The 18,212-nt window shown below is 60.0% G+C and overlaps 1 protein-coding gene across 4 annotated transcripts in view; it reads right to left on the bottom strand.

Moving 5' to 3' along the window:
- Positions 1 to 18,212, bottom strand: part of AHDC1 (AT-hook DNA binding motif containing 1) — a 64,962-nt gene that overhangs the window by 7,574 nt on the left and 39,176 nt on the right. Inside the window, exons 3-6 of one of the 4 annotated variants that reach the window (XM_055573995.1) lie at positions 13,696 to 13,873; positions 8,316 to 8,427; positions 8,147 to 8,184; positions 2,841 to 7,745 (exon numbers count right to left, since the gene is read on the bottom strand). In XM_055573995.1, the coding sequence (XP_055429970.1) occupies positions 2,884 to 7,671 (4,788 nt within the window). In that variant the 5' untranslated portion in view covers positions 7,672 to 7,745; positions 8,147 to 8,184; positions 8,316 to 8,427; positions 13,696 to 13,873 and the 3' untranslated portion in view covers positions 2,841 to 2,883. Of the gene's footprint in view, positions 1 to 1,999; positions 8,185 to 8,315; positions 8,533 to 13,695; positions 13,874 to 18,212 lie in introns of those variants that run through there. The other 3 variants (XM_055573994.1, XM_055573992.1, XM_055573993.1) reach the window with 3 other exon arrangements.

Genomic DNA, 18,212 nt, shown 5'->3' with positions numbered 1-18,212 from the left:
GGGCCGTGGCCCACCTTCCTGGTGCACAAGGTTTGCTTTTCCCTACCATCTCACGCCCAGACGCTTGAGGCTCTTTGTGGGCTTGGGTTAGCTTCCATGGGCCCTCGAGGACAGGGGCCGTGCCTGGCATCGGGACAGGCATCAGAGGGTAGGTGGGGGTGATGCTCAAGATGTGAGGTTGAGCTCAGTGACTGCTCCCGCACCCGGCCCTGGGTCAAAAGGGCTCGCTGCCTTGCTGGTGAATGAGTGTGTCACTGTCCTTGTTTAAGCCCTCTGTTGACAATGACACTCCCTGTTAACGAGCGCCACTCCCTCTGTTAACTCTTCTTCCTCACCGCTCTCCTTCCCTGCATCCCCAACACTTCCTCACTCCCCACAATGCTTTTCATCAGTCCTTGGCACTGGGAGCAGGGGCTGCCTGAGATGAGGGAGTATATGCCATCCTGGATGAAGAAGGGGGGACAGCCTTCCCGCCATCACGGTCCAAGCCAGCACATTGCTCACCTGAGCTACTGCAGCTGGTCTCCCTCCTTCAACACCTGCCTGCTCCGCCACCGCCCACGGTACCCCAGCTCAGAACCCTTCAATGGTTTCCCATTTGTCTTGGAACAAACTTCAAACTCCTTCCAATGGCTGCATGATCTGGCCCTGCCTCCTCACCCCGTCATTAGTGTTACTGTTTTCCCATCAGGTCGTCAAAGCTGAGCTGCTTTTGGCCTCCAGGCCGTTCCCTCTGCCCCGCTCCCTATCTAGCTGACGCCCCCTCATCTTTCAGACATCAGCCTCAGCACCTGGCCAGCTGGCTGCAGACCTTTACAGCCTCCTACCTTTTCTTCTCTTGCATGGTCCTTCCTATGGCCACAATTACCAAATGTTTTGTGTTCTTGTTTCCCGTCTTTCCCTCTAAACTGGAAGCCCCCTGAGGACCAGGGGTTCACCGTGGTGTTCACTGCTGTGTCCCCAGTGCCTGACAGGCAGTGGGTGTTGGACGGATGTCTCTGGAACGACTGAGTGCCTCGGTCTGAGGACTAGCACTGCCAACTCCCAGCCCTGAGTGGGGAGCGGGCCAGAATGTGGGGCTGGATGGCGTCCCAGTTCCTCCTGCGTTCAGGCCTCGCTGGGTGGTTCCATTATGTATCTCACTGAGCCATGACCTGCCCAAACACCCAGCCCCCACACTGGTTTATTTTCCCACCCAGAGCCCGCGAGGAAAGGTTTTCAGATTATTTCACATTTTCTGGATTATCCACGAGACATCTTCCCTCCAGTGAGAAGGATCAAAAGTTTGGCATTTTAAACCCTAAGCAGCTTCTCCCTGGCCTGCTTCAGATCTGTGGCTCTGCCGCTTGCAATGAGGTGCATGGGGAATGGAAGGCCATTTTAATCTTGGTTTGGCTTCATTACGAGGAAAAATATGCTGCCCCCAAGAAAGTCTGGTCCATTCTCTATGCCATGCAGAGTTTCAAGAACCCAAGAGAACACCAAAATCAATTTCCTTGAACAGATGGGGAAACAGAGGTTGGGGGGCATGGGGAGAAGGAGGGGCAAAACCTTGGTCAAGGGCACATAGCAAGTCGGCCAATTGAGGAATGGTCTTTCCCCAGGCCTCCTGGCTCCCACGTGCTGCCCTTTGCCATCTCCATGCACCAAGGGAGCCGAGGTCAGGCGGAGAGGGGGTAATAAGTTTCCACTGACATGACTTCAGGACCCTGAGTCACCTTGGCCTCGAATGGCCTTCCGCGAGCAGGGATGGGGCTTTCCAGAAGCCCTGTCATTCCTTCTCCAGGAAAAGACATTCCCAGGAGGCTGCAGCAGTCACAGAGGTGTGGGGTGGGTGAGAGGCTCAGACAGACCCCCAGCCCACTCCATCGCTATGCATGCACCATGTCCAGGTCAACGAAGGGCCACTAATGGCTACATTTCTGGAGCAGGCTGTTCATCAAGAAAATGATTCCTTCAACTCTGTCCCCTTAGACCATTTTGGGGGCATTTCCCCCTCTTTTATTTTCCTTTTTTTGAACAAAAAATCTTAAAGAATACTGAAGGAGGTGACAGTACCTGATAAAACAATATCGAAATACCTAACAATACTTAACTGAATTCTTAAGGAATGAATCTGGTTTCAGGAAAGGGCCTGGGATTTTTTAGGTAGGCGACATCCTACCTGGGGACAGACCCACTGGCTGGAGGTTCCCAGACAATGAAATCCCAATACCCCTGTGGAATAATAGCCTTTGGGGTACCCTGTGAGGCCAGAAAAGGACATCCTAGCCACACCCTCAGCCTGGCCTTTGTCAGACTGCATCTTGAATTAAATGAAGTTCCCAGGGAGACAAGGAAGCCGGCAGTATCAGTATCCTGGATGGGCCTTTGTGGGTAATTATCCAACCTGCTTCTTCCTTCATCTGTCTCATGCAGAGTGATGCAAACACCCTCCCTTACAAGAGGTCAAGTGATGAGTGCGTGCTGGGACTCAGGTGGTCCCTGCTCAGGACCGAGCATGGCTAAGGGGAACAGACACCTGATGAACCAAACCAGATGGCCCCACCCAGTCTACTGTCCTCCAGCCATTTAAAAAATGGGTCCCCGGAATGTCTAAGCCCCATGCTGGGTTCCCCACCCAAGCACTCACCTCCTCCCCAAGACTGTTGCCAACAACTAACGCCAGACTCCCTGAATCCCAACTCCCTGTTCGGTTGTCGGGTCCCCAGTCTTGCCCTCAAGTCCTTCTGGCTCGCGGCCATCCTTCTGTCCCCTGCCCAAGCTCTCATGTCTTCACGCCTCCCCAGCCCCAGCCCCCAGGCTTCTTCTGCCCACTGCACCCACATCCTCAGACTCACCCAGGAACAAAACCTCGAGGTCCAGTCGGCACTTCAGTTGGCACTACAGGGAGGTGACGGTGAATGTGTCCTCAGGGTGAGGTTCCGCCATAGGCCCCAGGAAGCCGCTCTTGGGGCCCCCACCCAGGCCGGGATGCGCCTGCGGCATAAAGCCTGGATACCTGTAGGCAGTATCCTGCAGGGGCAGCAGCGAGTCCCTCGGCACGGGGGACAGGGTCAAGTCACTAAGAAGTGGGCAGCCATAGCCAGCAGCGGCTGCAGCAGGGCCACGGGGTGGGCCGGGCGGCCGGGCCATCTCCAACGGCTCCTTGTCGGCCTTGGGTGTGGCCGGTGGGCTAGCCAGGTGTGGGGCACTGAGGCACGCGGCCTCCGTCCTGCCCAGGAAGTCAGCCAGCAGCCCCGAACCCACCTTGCCTTCGTAGGGTGGGCTGCGGGCAGCTGAGCCTGGTGGGTACCAATACGCAGTACCCTTGCAGCTGGGGGAGTCGTAGTGAGGCTGGCCCAGGGGCAGGTCCCGGCAGCTCAGGTGGGCCTGAGCTGCAGCCGCGTGGCCCAGGCTGGCCCCCTGGAGCCCATGCTTGAGGGGCTCACAGGCAGCCAGCTTTGTGGGCGGTGGCCGCAGCTCTTCCTTGAAGCCCAGGGTGGGTGAGCAGGTAGGCGAGTACGCCTTCTGCAGGCCTGCGTCAAACACCGTGGGCGGGTGGGCCAGCGGTGGGAAATGCTTGCCATCCAGCTCAGGGGCCCCCAGGCTAGGCGAGTCGCAGTGGAAGCCTTGGCCGAAGGTGCCATCGGACGGCGTGGATGGGTTCATGGAGTAGGGTCCCATGAAGTCACAGGGGTCTCGCTCACCCACGCTGAAGGCCCTCGATTGGGAGGGCAGCGGGGACATGCTGCTGTCCCCGCTGTAGTAGTCCAGGCCAAGGTCTGGGCTGTCCTGGAACAGCGGGTTGACGGGCTGCGGCTTGGGGATGAACTTGGCTTTGGCCGCCGCCCCACCCCGCTCCTTCTTGGCCGAGCAGGCGCCACCGCCCCGGCCACCCCGAGGCTGCCGGGGCCCAGTGCTCCGTTTGGACGGGTAGCCCGAGGCAGTGCCCGAGGCGGACGACGGGAAGCCCAGATGCGAGGCCTCGAAAAGGTCCACCTTCTTCCGCCGTCCACGGCCCGGCTTGGAGCTGCTCTGGAAGAGGACGCTCTGGTTCCAGTTGTAACCGGGGGCGGACGAGGCCTCGTTCCAGTCCATCATCAGTTTCTCCAGGCTGGACAGGCTCGACTGGCCCTCGCTGCTCGAGGCCTCGCTGTTGGCACGCCGGAAACCGCCGCCGACCGGCTGATTGAACTGGGTGCTGTCGGAGGAGGATTCGGAGAAAGTCTCGGACACGGCCGTCTGTTGCTTCACCTTCTGCGGGGTGTAGTTGGAGATGTCCAGGATCACGTTGGGCTCGCTGACGTGGCAGTCGAAGCCGGGATTGTAGAGCTGACTGAAGGCCTCCGAGGCCCAGTCCAGGCCTCCGTAGCCCTGCCGGAAAGGCCACTGAGAAGCCCCCGCAAACTGCCGACAGTTCTCAGGCGAGGGCTGGAAGGACGAGGACGACGAGGAGGCGGCAGAGGTGGCAGAGGCCGTGGTGCCCTTGGGCACCATGTAGCCACCGGGCGAGACTGTGCTGGCCCGGCTGTCACAGCGCAGAGGTGTGGGGGCTGAACCAGAGAAGGGGGCCCCCTCGGAGCTGTTGAAGAAGGAGGCCTTGCTTGGTGGCAGGCAGGGGCCACCGGTGGGCGGTGGGGCATAGCCGGCGCTGTGGGCGCTGCTGGGTGAGGCAGGTAGGCTGTTGCCGCTGCCGTAGGCAAAGCTGCAGTCCTTGCTGTTAGCGCAGTCCTGGCCCGTGAAGGGCTTAGCCGGGGCAAATACGCTTTGTCCGGCCCCATAGCCGCCGTACTGTGGGGGGTAGGTGTTGGTGGGCGGGTGGGTGGTAGGTGAGCGGGCCACAGCGGAAGGCGGGGGCGCCAGCTTGGGGAAGGTCTCTGCAGCCCGGCATTCTGAAGTAGCCGGGGTGAGCCCATAGCTCGCTGCCCGGCTGGGTGGGAAAGTCTGGCGAGCGGGCAGCACCGGCTGGAAGGAGGGCTCAGCCCCAGCCCCGCTGCTGCCCACGGCCACTGGGCTGGCCTTGGCTCCCCGGCTGGGGAAGGTGGCCAGGCCCCGCTGGGCAGGCAGGGCGCTGGTGGGGGGCCCTGCGTAGGTGCCTGATGCCTTCCGGGACTCAGGCCGAGAGGCCGAGAGAGCAAAGTCCAAGAGGTCGGAGGAGTCGTCGGAATCAAGCAGGGAGCGGAAATAGCCGGTGAAGAGGTTTTGGCGCTCCTGGCTGAGCTCGGCCTGGCCCGCGGGCGCGGCCGCGCTGTAGTAGCTGCCACGGCCTGAAGCCCCGCTCTCTAGCCCAGTGGAGGCAAAGGCCCGGGCCTCGGTCCCCTGGAACCCACAGTTTCGGCCAGTCTGCCCGCCTGGGTGCCCGTGGTGAGGGGCCCAGCCGCCACCCTTGTCCCCGGCCCACTCAGTGCCCGCCTCCCCAAAGCCAGGGCCGCTGGGCACCTGCTCCGGGAACAGAGTCCCGTTCTTCCGGGACCGCCTCTTGCGTTTGGGCTTCCCAGTCACGGCGTCCACCTCCCCCCGGCCTCGCTTGCGCGGGTGCCCCAGCTCAGTGAGGCCGGGGCCCCCGACCCCCGCGGCTGCCACAGCCACCACCTTCTTCTTCTTGCCGATGCCCTCAAAGAAGTCACTGAAGGAGCACCGAGCGGCCTTGGCTGCATGGCCCCCTCCCCGGCCACCGAAGCCGCCCGCTTTGCCACCTCGCCGGCGAAAGCCCTGCACGCGATGCAGGAAGTGGGAGATGCTCTGGGTGTCGGGCGCCTGGTGCACGGACTCGGGTTCGCTGGGCGTCCAGCAGCGGGGTGGGGAGCACCGCCCAGCACACTGGCTCTGGCGGTTCAGGAAGGCGAGCTTGGCGAGGACGTCTGAGTACTCGGCCTTGCTGTCGTTGGCGTCCGCTGCGTAGGACGGCTGGGGGGACGCCAGCTTCTGCTTCCGCCGCCGGCGCTTCTTCACCTCTGGCATAGCCATGCTGGCTGTTGCCACGGTGGCCGCCTCGGCCGCCACCACCACCGGCTCCTTGGGCTTGCCGGGGCCCAGCAGTAGGTTCTTGGGAGGGCGGCCGCGCTTCCGCTTGAGAATGATGGGCATCTCGCCCGGTGGGAAGACCACCACCACGTTGCGGCCGTTGTTCTTCATCTTCAGCAGCGGGGTGGGCTCCGCGGACACGCGCAGGCCCAGCTCCTTGCCCTCCACGCTCAGGCTGCTGCTCAGAGACGACACCTTGTATGTGGTCTTGTTCCGCCGTCCCAGGGACACGGGGATCTTGGCCATCTTCACCACCATGCGCCGGACACCCCGGCACTTGCCTTTGCGGAGAGGGACCACCGGGGTCTGGGAGGCTTCGGGCTCCAGCTCCGGGACGGGGACTGGCCCAGGCAGGGCAGGAGGCAGTGGCGGTGGGGGTGGCTCCGCCAGGGCGGCAACCAGCCCGGTGGGCATAGGCAGGGGCAGCAGGCGGCCCTCGGGGCCGGCGTCTGCCTTGCGTCCCCGTCCGGCTTTCCGTCGGCGACACAGGATCTTTGGCCTATCAGTGCGCCGCAAGGCGTATTTGGGGTGACCCTCAGGCCCTGGAGGGCCATGGGGTGAGCATAAGTCCAGGCGCAAGGGCTCGGCCAGTGGGCAGGGTCCCAGGGGCTGCTGGGGCTCCAGGCGGCGGCCGGGGACGTCAAGCAACTTGGGTAGGGGGTCAAGTGCCTGGGGGTCAAGCAGCTGCGACTCCAGGGAGTCGGGCAGGGTGTCCAGAGCCTGTAGCGCTAGGCTTGGCAACCCCAGAGGATCAGCCAGGGGCTGCAGAGGCGGCAGCTCCAAAGCTTCCCCGAGCGGCTCTAGAGCCTGTGGGTCCAAGAAGCGGGGTTGGGGGTCCAAGAGCTGAGGCTCGGGCTCAGGTGACGGTGGCTCGAGGGCCTGGGCCTCCAGCAGCTGGGCCTCGGGGCAAGTGAGGGAGGCCAGCTCACTAAGGATGTCGGCGTCAGCGAGTTCTGAGTAATCGGGCCCGTCGGGCTCAGGCTCCGGTGGCAGACCGGTGGCCGCGGCCGTGGCTCCGGGACTGTGGCCTTGGCCGGGCTGGGGGCTGTCCCGAGGCTCAGGCTCAGGCTCGTACAGAGGGTGGCTGGGCCTCTCGGACTTGGCGTGGGGGGTGGCCCGCTCCTCCGGGCTGCGGATGCTGTTGGCCAGGCTGGGCGAGGAGAAGAAGCTGTACTGCAGGTCCCCGGGGGGCGGGGCGGGGGGGCGGCTGAGCCGGAGTCCACCACAGTCCAGGTGCACGCCGCTGTGCTGCAGGTCCTGGGAGAGCCGGGTCAGGTCCTTCATGATGTCGATCAGCTGGACCACTGGACGCAGGGTCGCCCGCCCGTTGTCCCAGCGCCTTCGGGAGCTGCTGCTGCTGTCTCCCGCAGGTGTGGGGCAGCGGGCCTGGGAGACAGGACGGGCCGCCCTTGGGGGCAGCGGGTCGTCCCCCTTGGCAAGGACTGGTGGGCGCCGGGTGCTGGGGTCCCGGCGTGGGGGTGGGCGCGGGTTCTCGGAGAAGGTGTGGGCGAAGGCCTTGTCGGGTGGGCTGGCAGGGGGCCGGGCGGGAAGCAAGGGCCGGGGGGTGGGGGGGCCGCCGGGGTAGTACTTGGGCTCCCGGAGGTAGTCAGGAGAGCTGCACACGGCACTGGAAGTCACCACCAGGCCCTGGGGCTTCACACGCATCCTGACCTTGTCCTCCGAGGGCCGCCGGGCGGGGCCGGGACTGACATGAGGGTGCGAGAAGCCGGGACCAGGACCTGCTGGGCGGAACAGGCAGCAGGTCCCTCCTTGAACACCCAAGCCCCCATCAGTTTCCCATATCCCCTGTGGCCCCCTGCACCCCTCTCCTGAGTCCCCTCCCAAAGCCCAATACCTCTGGTGGCCCTCAGCATTTCCTAAGTCACCACGAGCACCGTGTACCCCCATGGGCCCCAGTTCCACTTCCTAATAGTGCACCCACTTTTGTCTAGACCCGGGCTAAGGACTGGGGGAGAATAATTCACCTGCTTTTGAGAGGGACGCTCATGAATGGGGTGGAGCAACCACTCCAGATCAAATTTAAGGAGGGGGCCGGGCCCGTCTGAGGGCCTGGAGGTCCTGTCAAGGACATGGCCTCTTCCTTCTTGCCCCACCCCTGAGGCGAACCCTGGTCACTCACCCTCGGCTCTGCCGCCTGGGCTGTCACACTGGAGATGTCTGTGGGTAACAAGACAGACAAGAGGCCATCTCAGTGGTCTGGGAGCCATAGCCCAACCGCTGCCCACCTGCCCACGAGGCCCCGTCTCCACCCCCACCCCAAGCCCAGCTCCCCAGGAACTCTGGCTGACCTGGAAGAGAGAGGGCCCCCGTGCCTGGGGGCTCTGCCAGTCGCTGGCTGTCAGCTGGGGGTGTTGTGAAGCAACTTTGGCCTGAGCCCAGGCCTCGGGGCGTGGACAGCGCCTGGAAAGGACCATCGCAGCTCAGGTTTAGTGAGCACCTACTGGGCGCCAGGCACTGGGCTGGAAGCTGTCCAGGCATCGTTTCATTTAATTCTTCATATCAATCCTGTGAGGTAGGGGCTATTAATAACCCCATTTTGCGGATGAGGAAACGGAGGCTCAGAGATGAAGTAACATATTCATTCATTCATATACTCAGTATTTGTGAAGTGTCTACTGTGCACGAACACTGGGTAGACAAACACTGATGAGACAATCATAAGTGACGTAACTATTAGTGGAGTAAGAGCAGCAGAGAAAAACTGAAGAGCGCCTGAGGTCTGAGGTCCAACAATCATAAGAGGAGTCAACAACAATAAAAGTTCATGCCCTGGGTGCATTACACGGATCATCTTATCTAACCCCCCCTGCAAACCTGAAATCAATACGATCATCACCCCCACTTTTACAGTCGAGGAAGCCATCCATTGGAAGGTGGTAAGCACCATGAAGGCAAGGATTTCCACCCTGCTGTCAAGTGTATCCCCCACCACGGCCCATAAATGTGCTTCAGAAAATATCTACTGAACAAATAAATGAATGAGGCACACAAAACAATCAGCCTTTCTCCATAAGGCTCTCTCTCATTCTTCTCCAGACCCCAAAGTGGGACCCAGGTAGGATGTGGAAGGAGGGAGGGAGATTAAGAATGTGAAAAGGGACATTCTCTGCTCCCCTGCCACCTCTAGCCTCGGCTTGGCCCTGCCACGTACTTTCAAAGCCCCCTTTATTTCACCTTCACAGTAGTTATCAGGACTGCAGTCAATTACTTGTGTGACTGGCTGTTCAGTGTGTCTTCTCCCGGAGTGTGGGCTCTCAGGGGCAAGGACCAAGTCTCTCTTGTCTACTGTTGTATTCCCTGGCCCCAGGGCCTGGGCTATGGATGCTACGTAAACATTTACTGAGCAACTCCCTGAGCTGGACAGGCTGAGTTGGGATTTAGATCCAGGCAGGTCTGACTCCCAAAGGAGCCAGGGGACTCAGGGCCCTGGCTGACCCCCAGGAGCTGGTTTGGGGGAGCAGGAAGCTGAATAGGCCTTGATCACTGGGAGGATCACTTTGTACTCCACAGGAAGACAGCAGAGCTGACTTGGGGACAGGGAGGTGTGGGCGGGGCCACTTGTCCACTCCCCTCTGGTGGGCAACAACAAGCCACCTACAAAGCACCTCCACCTATATGACCCACTGCATCTTCAGTGAACTGGGAGACGTGGATTATTACCTCCATGTTACAGAGGAAGCAGGTTCAGAGCAGTTGTATAACTTGTCTGAAGTCACATAGCTGCTAAGTGGCAAGATTTCTAATTCTGCCAAGTCCAAAGCCTCCTTCCACTCCCAGCTCTTGCAATGCTTCTCCGGACACTCCTGAAAGTGCTTCTTCTAGAGCTGCGGTCTAAATTAAGGCTGGGAGGAACCTTAAAATCACCTAACCCTTGGGCTTCTAAACCCTGGGCCTGGGGAGCTGTGTAACCTTCCAGATATCCAGACCCTAGTCCAGGGAGTCTGACTCATAAACCTGAAGGGACATCTGGGAATCTGGTGGTGTTTTTTTTTTTGGAGGCACTGTGCAGCCTGTGGGATCTTGGCTCCCCAACTAGGGATCGAACCTGTGCCCTGTGTGGTGGAAGCACGGAGTCTTAACCACTGGACCACCCTAGAGAAGGGGGAGGCTGGGTAGTACTCCAGTATTCTGGCCTGGAGAATTCCATGGACTACATCCATAGGGCTGCAAAGAGTCAGACACGACTGAGTAACTTTCACTTCACTTCACTTCACTTCACCAGGGAAGGCCCTGGGAATCTGCATTTTTAATCAGCTCCCCCCAGTGGGTACACTGTTCCAGTGTCACCTCGTGCCCCTCCCATTTTTCAGACAAGGAAACTAAGACCGGAAGAGGGAAACAGACTTTGCCCAAGACCACAAGATAGCATGGGGAGGGGTGGCCCCCAGTGTGTTGCTCATCCAAGCAGAACACCCCCATGTCTCTTAAGGTCCCAGGCCGCAGCTGCTCCTCACTGTCCCATTTACTAGATCGCTTCGGGTTCTGTTCTCTCTCATGCCCGCCTGCAGACTGTGGTCAGGCCCCTTCTAGGCCAGGCCCTCTCTGCTTGAAGAATCTCACAGCCGCTCTTGAGGGAAGAACCGTGAGTAAGACACTCACGAAGGAGGGAAGGGGCTCAGACTCTGGAATCTCCAGGTCCTATTTCCAACAGCATGGCTGACCCGTGGATCCCGCTGCCCTCTTGGAGATGCCAACCACAAGCCACCGCCCCTCTCTCGCTGAGGGTGGGGCTCACCAACCCTCCCTACTCTGGAGACCTCCCACTGGGGGCCTGAGGGTGTGACCTTGGCAGAAGAGACAAACCGCCTCTCCAGCGGCTGCTTCTGTTCCACCCACCCGTGAAGACCTCTGGGCGCGCAGTCCTGCCAGACCTCCTGACTGTCCGCGGCCTCCAGGATCTGAGGGAAGCAACTGGCTCCCCTCCCCACCACACCCAGGCAGACGTTTTCTTGGACCCCCTCCCAAGGGTACCACCTATCCCTAAGTCTGTGAACAAAGTGGCAAAGGGTCCTCTGTCCGTCGTCTGTCTGCTTCTGGGTCAGTGTGTCTCGAGCCTGCCTGTGGGGACACCCGCCGGCTGGGAGGGGGGCTGGGGGCCCCAACCTGCTGCGCACAGTGCCGGGAAGGGCCAGCCCACATCCTTGAGTCCCCAGCCCCACCCTCCCCCGCTGCGGCTCTGACCACCCCACCCCTTCCCCAGCCAGCCTCCCCCTCCCCCACCCGCAGCCTCCCCAGGGGAGCCAGGCTGCCAGCCCCAGCTCTCACTTCCGGCCTCATGACCCTCTCTCCAGCCTCCTCCCCACCCCCACCCCGCACCCCGCACACACCATTTCCCTCCCAGCCCGGACTGAAGGCCCAGAGATGTCCTCAAATGGAAAACTCAGCCTCAAAGGGGGCTATCACTGCAGCGCTGAAACCTCCCCTCAATCACCTCCCTTGGGAGGGACCTTTATTTCCCAGGATCTGCCCCCGCTCAGGAACTATGCATCACCCTCCCCTCTCAATTTCCTTCTCTTCAGCCCCCTCCCACCCACCCCTGAAGATCTCCTTCCAACCTGACTCTGGACCAGAATTGTTACCAAAAAAATAACGATTATGAAAATAAGAACGGGCAGCTATCACTTATTTGGCATGTAAATGGAGGCTCAGAGAGGTTAAGAAAAGCCCTTAAGGACAAACAGCCATGACAGGGAAGAGTGTCTGCACTTGAGTTTGCTGAGCTCCTCTGAACCAAACTTCTCCACTGTCCAGAAAGTCAGCCCTCCCCTGCGGCTTCCTTGAACTGTCCTGGTCCCAACAACCAGTTCTAATTTTTGACTTCTGAATCTACTCCCTCCTCTCAGTTTCTTCACCCCTCCCACCTAGGTCATTCAATGCACTACCCTCCCTCGCCACTAGGTGTCCCCTTAGAGCCACTGATGCCCCCAAGGGGAGCAAGCCCCGCCCCGCCCCCTGGAATCATCAGGGCCACCCCCCCAATAGCACAGCACACCCCACCCCACCCTGCCCCCAGCCACACAGAGCTCCTTTGTGCAGCCCTTGCCCACCCCCTTCCTGCCCGGAGCAGGGCACCTGGCAAGCAGGTCTACCCTAGACCCGCCCCCTGCCAGCCCCCTGCCCTGGGTGCCAGGTGTGTGGGCACCACCGCCAGCTCTGGCTGAACCCGAGGGTCACCCTGCCGGGCGGCCCTCCCTTCCTCTCTCCGAGGTCACCCAGGGACTGTGCTTCCCGCCTGCTCCGCCCCCATCCCCTCCTGCCCTTGGCCCTTCCAGACTCCTGTCCTTGTCTTTCCTTCTGTCTCCCGGAGGACACCCCTCCTCCAGCCCCACCAGGCCCTCCCCACAGCCTCACCACCGCCCACCTCCTTCCCCTGAGAGCTCCTTGTTCCGCCCCCCCACCCCTCCCCACCCAGGTCTGAAAAACTCCTCCTCCTGGAAAGTTGCTGCTGGAAAGGAAGTGACTTCAGCAGTTTGGCCACAAGGCTGGGCACTGCTGAGCCCAGCTCAGCTGAAGCCTTGCCCAGCCCACCTCCAAAGCACAAATGGAGCCACGTGCACACACATCCCCCAGTGTGTGCAGCCACTGAACACACGCTTCCCTGGTGACACACGGAAGAACCTCTGTGTACATGATCCACCCCACCCAGTGTGTACTCGTGTTATCACCCGGGTGTATTCAGAGTCTTGTCTGCACACCTCTCCAGTGTACACTAGCACCCTGCCCAGGAACACCACCCAGCATGGCACACACAACACTCTAGCCTCCCCACACCTGCACAGGACACACCCTGAGTCCTGCACACTCACTCCCATGTACCATGTATGCAGCCTGTGAATGTCTCCCAGCCCAGTCCACCTAGACTTTTATGTACAGCAACCTGCACACCTCAGGACAGAGTCCTACACACGCCTACTTGCACACAAGCTGGAGTACTTGCACACTAGATGCCCTGTACATTTACAATTGGGTACACCCAGCTCTGACATCCCCACCCTGACAATCCCGGGATACTCCACCCCTCCAGACCTCAGGCCCCAGGAATGCTCTTTTGGAAGCTGGGTGGGGTCCCCAGGCAGGCTGGGCTCTAGGGAGCTTCCTGGAGCCTGAGGCTTCATGTGTCAGTTCGGGGAGTTGCCTCTGCAGGGCAGGGCCGCTCCACCTGGCCTCTGCTGCTCTCTAGCCTGCCTGGGTGGGCTCATCTGGGCCCAGGCTAGGGAGATGGTTCCTGCCCCCGCCCCTGCCCCATCTCATCCCAGGAGGGCAGCCCAGCGTACCTCAACTCCCCAGGTCCTCTCAGCTTCCACAGACTCTAGGAGAGAGGGGTCCTGGGGGGTCAGCATCACACAGCAGGCATTCTGGTTTCTACCTCTGCCCTGGGTTCTGGTCACTGGGACAACCCCTTTCACTGCCCAGTTCTCTCAGGTCATCCAGGTGCAGGTCCCCCGACTAGGAGGCAGGACTTGGGGGAACTGGCTGTATATCCATGGACCTTGCCTTTCTGGATAATGGGGAGTCTGAGTAAGTGTGGTTACAGTATTTTGATACTAAAGGGCCTCTTTTTGGCCTAAGCTGGGAGGGGAGGGATCCCTGATAGGATTGAGAAGGAAGTACCCCTGATCCCCACTTCCTGGGGTGGCCAGCAGACCCAGCTTCTCTGTACACTGTTACCTGAGCAAGCTGTGCAGATAGGCCCAGCTCAGCAGCCAAGGCCTGTCTTCGCCAGTGATTCCAGGGTGGTCTCTTCGGCAGCCTGAGAATCGCCCCGAACCCGGGGCCCTCTGCACACACTTAGCTGGGCAGGCTCTGGTGTCCAGGCCAATGGGTAGACAGGTAGGCAAGCTCCCATCTGTGAAAACAAAAACAGCACCCCAGACATAAGCATGGATACAGGATGAACCAGACAGAGGGACCAGGGGGCCATCCTAGGTGAGTCTAGACGTACACAGAAATTGGCTCCGACCTCATTTCACTGGGGACTACGAACTATGTCTTGAATCCCCAGGCAGTATCTCTGCATGGGCAGATATGTATGCATGAACAAGAACACATACACTATGGTGAAAAGAACCTGGTCTTGGGAGTCACAATGGTCCTTGGCTCAACTTTCATCACCTGTGGGATCTCAGGCAAGTCAGTTAACCTCTCTGGCTCTCAGTTTCCTAATCTATAAAATAGGGCGAGTTTATGAACGGGGAGAAGTGCTCTAGGGAAACTATAAATGCTAAGAGCACTTACAATGCAGGTGTGAGAGTTACTGTTCAAAGTGATGGTGACTGCAGATCTTCACGAGGGGTGTATATGCAGCTGGCATTTACCCTTCTCCATCCAAGACTGGTTCTCTCTCTTATTTTCTTTAATAACTAGGGCCCTCCTCACCCCCTCTGCTTCCTGCCCATTTGTATACCTCCCTGAGGTTTGTACTTGAGCCCCGAGGGGTCTGGGAACCAGGCCTCATGGACTGCTTATAGGTTTTGGTTGCCTGGGAATGTGTGTGTGTACATGCGTGTTCAAGAGATCCTGTACATCTGTGAGCATTCAGCTGTCTGGGCAAACACACCTGTGTGTGGCTTCCTGGGTCTACTTAGCCTTCTGTATGTTTCTCTGTGTATTTTTGTATGTCTATGCAAGTATATGTGTGTTTAAGAGTGCCCATGTATAGGACTGTCTGTGTGCGTGTGTGAGAGCTGCTATTTACTAGAGTTGGTGTCTTCATGTGTGTATCTGGGTCTGGTTCAGTTCTCTGTGTGTGTCCAGCTGAGCCTATGTTCGCACACCTATGGGGACACACAGGTATATGTGCCTAATGTGTGACCAGTGTACCCAGCTGTGATTGAGGCATGTGTGCCCGTGTGTACACACTCTGCATCTGGCCGTGTCAGGAGCTGAACTGACTTCTGCCCATCTCTGGATGTGTGTGCATTGGGGTGGGGAGGGGAGTGGACCCTCTACTGTCCCCACAGGTTTCCAATCTCGAGGCCAGTGACTGGGGGCACTGGTGTCACTGGATCAGTGCCGTCTCCCTCCTTCCCTCTGCCCTTCTCTGGGTTTTCAGGCTCGTGGTGCGACTGGTCACAGTGTCCCTGTGGCTCTGTTTCACCGTGGGTCAGTGTGTGCTCGACTGTGACCCTGCGCGTGCGTGGTGTAAGACCTCATCACTGTGCACCTGTGGATGTCAGTGGGCCCTTGTGCCATGTCATCGTATGTCTGTGTCAGTGTCAACATGTGAGTCTGTGTGCCATGGTGTGCCTGTCAGCACAGTGGTGCTTCAGTGCTCGTGTGATACCTTTATGTAACTTGTCAGTGCGTGTGTGCGCGTGTGTATGTGAGACTCTTTGTGATAGTGTGTGTCTGTGTCACTGTGTTTGTATGCCTGCTTCCCTCCTCCCTCCCTATCTCCTGCTCTCATGCTCTCTCTCTCTCTGTAGGAGCCAGACAACTCCCCAAGCCTGGATTAGGGACAATTTATCCACAGGCAGAGAAGGAGAATTTCAACCTGCCAGAGCCTCCCTCCTCTGATCCATCCCCCTCCCCCCATGGTTGGGTGGGCACAGAAATGCAGCCCGGCAGCTCCCAAGCCCTCGGGGAGCCCCCACCTCTGCGGTTCCCCAGAGGCCCAGACGGGTGGAAAAGATGGAAATCTGGGTGGCCCCAGAGCCCTCCAGTGGGGGTGGCTTGGCGGCCCCCCATCCAGGCCCCTGGAGCTCAGCTCATCTTGGCCCTGTTCTCCTACATATGGTGCTGGTGGTTGGGGGGGAGTCTGCATGAGGTCTGCCTGGCCCTGGGGGCTGGGGCGACCTGAGGAGTGAAGCTGCTCCCAGCCCCTCCCCAACCTGATATTCCCCAACTGATAACGGCCAGCTCGCCCGCCCCTTTAGATGGAAATGACTGGGGAACTTGTGACTGTGCCCACATGGGCTGGAAGGCAGGGGACAGCGTGGTGGGGGGAATGCGGCAAGGGGCGGGGTGGGAGCAGGGGCTGAGCTGGGACTAAGGCTCCCTTCACGGTGCTCCAGGCGCAAGGCAGCATCACATGTTTCCCATTAGCTGCTCTGGCCTCCTTGTTCAGGGGGTGTTGGCTGGGGGAGATTTGTTCTGGTTGCAGACACCAGCCGAGACCACACAAGAGAGAGAGAGGAAAAGACAGAGAGAGAGAGAGAGAGAGAGAGGGAGAGGAAAAGACACAGGGAGAGAAAGACTCAACAGAGTCGCACAGGGAGAGACAGGAGAAGCAGAGACAAGGACACACAAACCCCAAAGCAGAGACAGGACTGGGTGATGCTGGGCGAGGCTTAGAGTGGGGGACAGGGCCAGCAACTGCTAAGGAGACCAGGGTGGAGAGAGTCTGGTCAGGGGCTGAGGAGCGTGTCAGCGAGGAGGCGCAGGGTACTAGTCAGGCCTGGAAGGACCGAGGGGGAGAGGGCGGGGTGGGGGGCGCTGGGGCTGCAAGCCTGATGGAGGGGAGACTCAGGGGGAACCTGATGCAGGGTCAGGGAGGGCAGAGGCGATGGGTGGGCAGGGGGAGTGGCCGCCCTGGAGCAGCCGGGCGGGGGCGGCCAGCGAGCCCTGGAGCCTCCCGCCTCCTGACCCTGGAGCCTGGGAGAGATAACAGGCCCGAATAGTGCTGACTTGCGGTTCAGAAATCCAATATCCTCCGCGGCGCACTAATCGACTACCTGAGCTCCTGGCCCGCGCCGAGCTGCCCCGATTAATCCTGCGGCTCCACAGCCTTAATTAGTTTAACAGTTTCAGGGGCAGGAGAGGCGAGGCACAGGGTCCCCCAGACTCGTGGGGACACAAGCCCCTCCATGCCAGCCCTGCCTGTTGCCCTGCCTACCAGGTCGCACCTGCCCCAGCCCACATCATCTGAAAAACAGCAAATTTCTTCCTCCCAGGGAACAGTCCCAAGGGCCGGCACCTGGGTCACAAGTTAGGTCTTGGGGAGCCCAGACCCTCCTGCCCTGCACCCCTGCCCCGATCCCATCTTGTCCCTGTGCCCATGGTCTGCGTGCTGGCTCTGGCCTGCTTCTTGAGGCCCTGCCAACTGACAGCCCCACGCCACTGGGCAACATGTCGTCTCCTTAGGGTCGAGAGACAAGCTCCCAAGTTCCTGAGAGACCCCCACCAGCACGAGATAATCACACGTCACTCCCTACACTGGCATGAGATGGGCACATGGTGACATCGCACACACACACACCCAACAGTCAGAAAGACAGGCGGATGAGTGGGTGACTACCCTCCTAACAGGATGGGCTAAGCACAGAACCTGTCACTTCCTCCAAAGCCTGAGATGGGCACACCTGGTAACTCCAGACAGTCTGAGACAGAAACACAGTCATCACACTCCAGAGGGTGGGACCGACATACAACTAGGACCCCAACAGGGTGCAAAATGCAGAGACCCTCTCCCTCATTCACACACACACACCTCACTTTCCAGGTGTGACAAAGGTACAGCCCCCTCCTCAACACATCGAGTATAGGCCAGGGACACAACCTTCCCCGTGAGTCCTCCCCCTCCAGATTGCCGGGTGGGTAAAGGACATGTCACCCCGGGCTGCTCTGGACAGGTGACAGCCCACCGGCCCCTCCCCCATCACTGCCAGCCTGGTGGTGCCTCCTCTGCCTGCAGAGGCGTCACAGCTCACAGGGCATGAATGTCACCCCAGCACTGCCAGCGCCGGGCACAGCCACACGTTGCCCCAGTGACAAACACCGCTGGCCCCAGGAGGTGGAGGCGCACAGGGCTCTGGGCGTGACCTTGGTCCCTGGACACCAGGAGGGGCGGCGCCATGGCCTCTCTCCTGGGTAATCCGGGGCCAGGAGGATGAGTACCGGGAAGAAGGCAGGCCGCCTGGGCACGGACAACCTGAAAATGCCACCTTCCCAGCAGCGCCCCCCCCCCCCATTTCTAATAGAACGTAGTTGCTTTGGGGGGAACAGAATGCAGAGGCCAACGAGGTTGTCCTGACCCTAAGGCCTGAGGAGCAGGTCCTAACAGGACTTCTCGGAGGCTGTGGAGTCAGGTGGGGTAGGGGTGGCTGTCACCACACCCTCGGGGGCCCAGGATGGACAGGGTGGGATGATCGCTTCAGACACCCACTGCGGCCAGAGGAGCCCCACTTTCTTACCAAGGCCCCCTCTCCAATTCAGGCCACAGAGCCTGACAAGGAGGCCAAAGTCCA

The sequence above is a fragment of the Bubalus kerabau genome, chromosome 3 (genome assembly GCF_029407905.1).
Source record: "Bubalus kerabau isolate K-KA32 ecotype Philippines breed swamp buffalo chromosome 3, PCC_UOA_SB_1v2, whole genome shotgun sequence".
Taxonomy (NCBI): Eukaryota; Metazoa; Chordata; class Mammalia; order Artiodactyla; family Bovidae; genus Bubalus; species Bubalus kerabau.
Note: the sequence above shows the minus strand (reverse complement) of the source record. Positions and strands in the feature narration are given on the sequence as shown.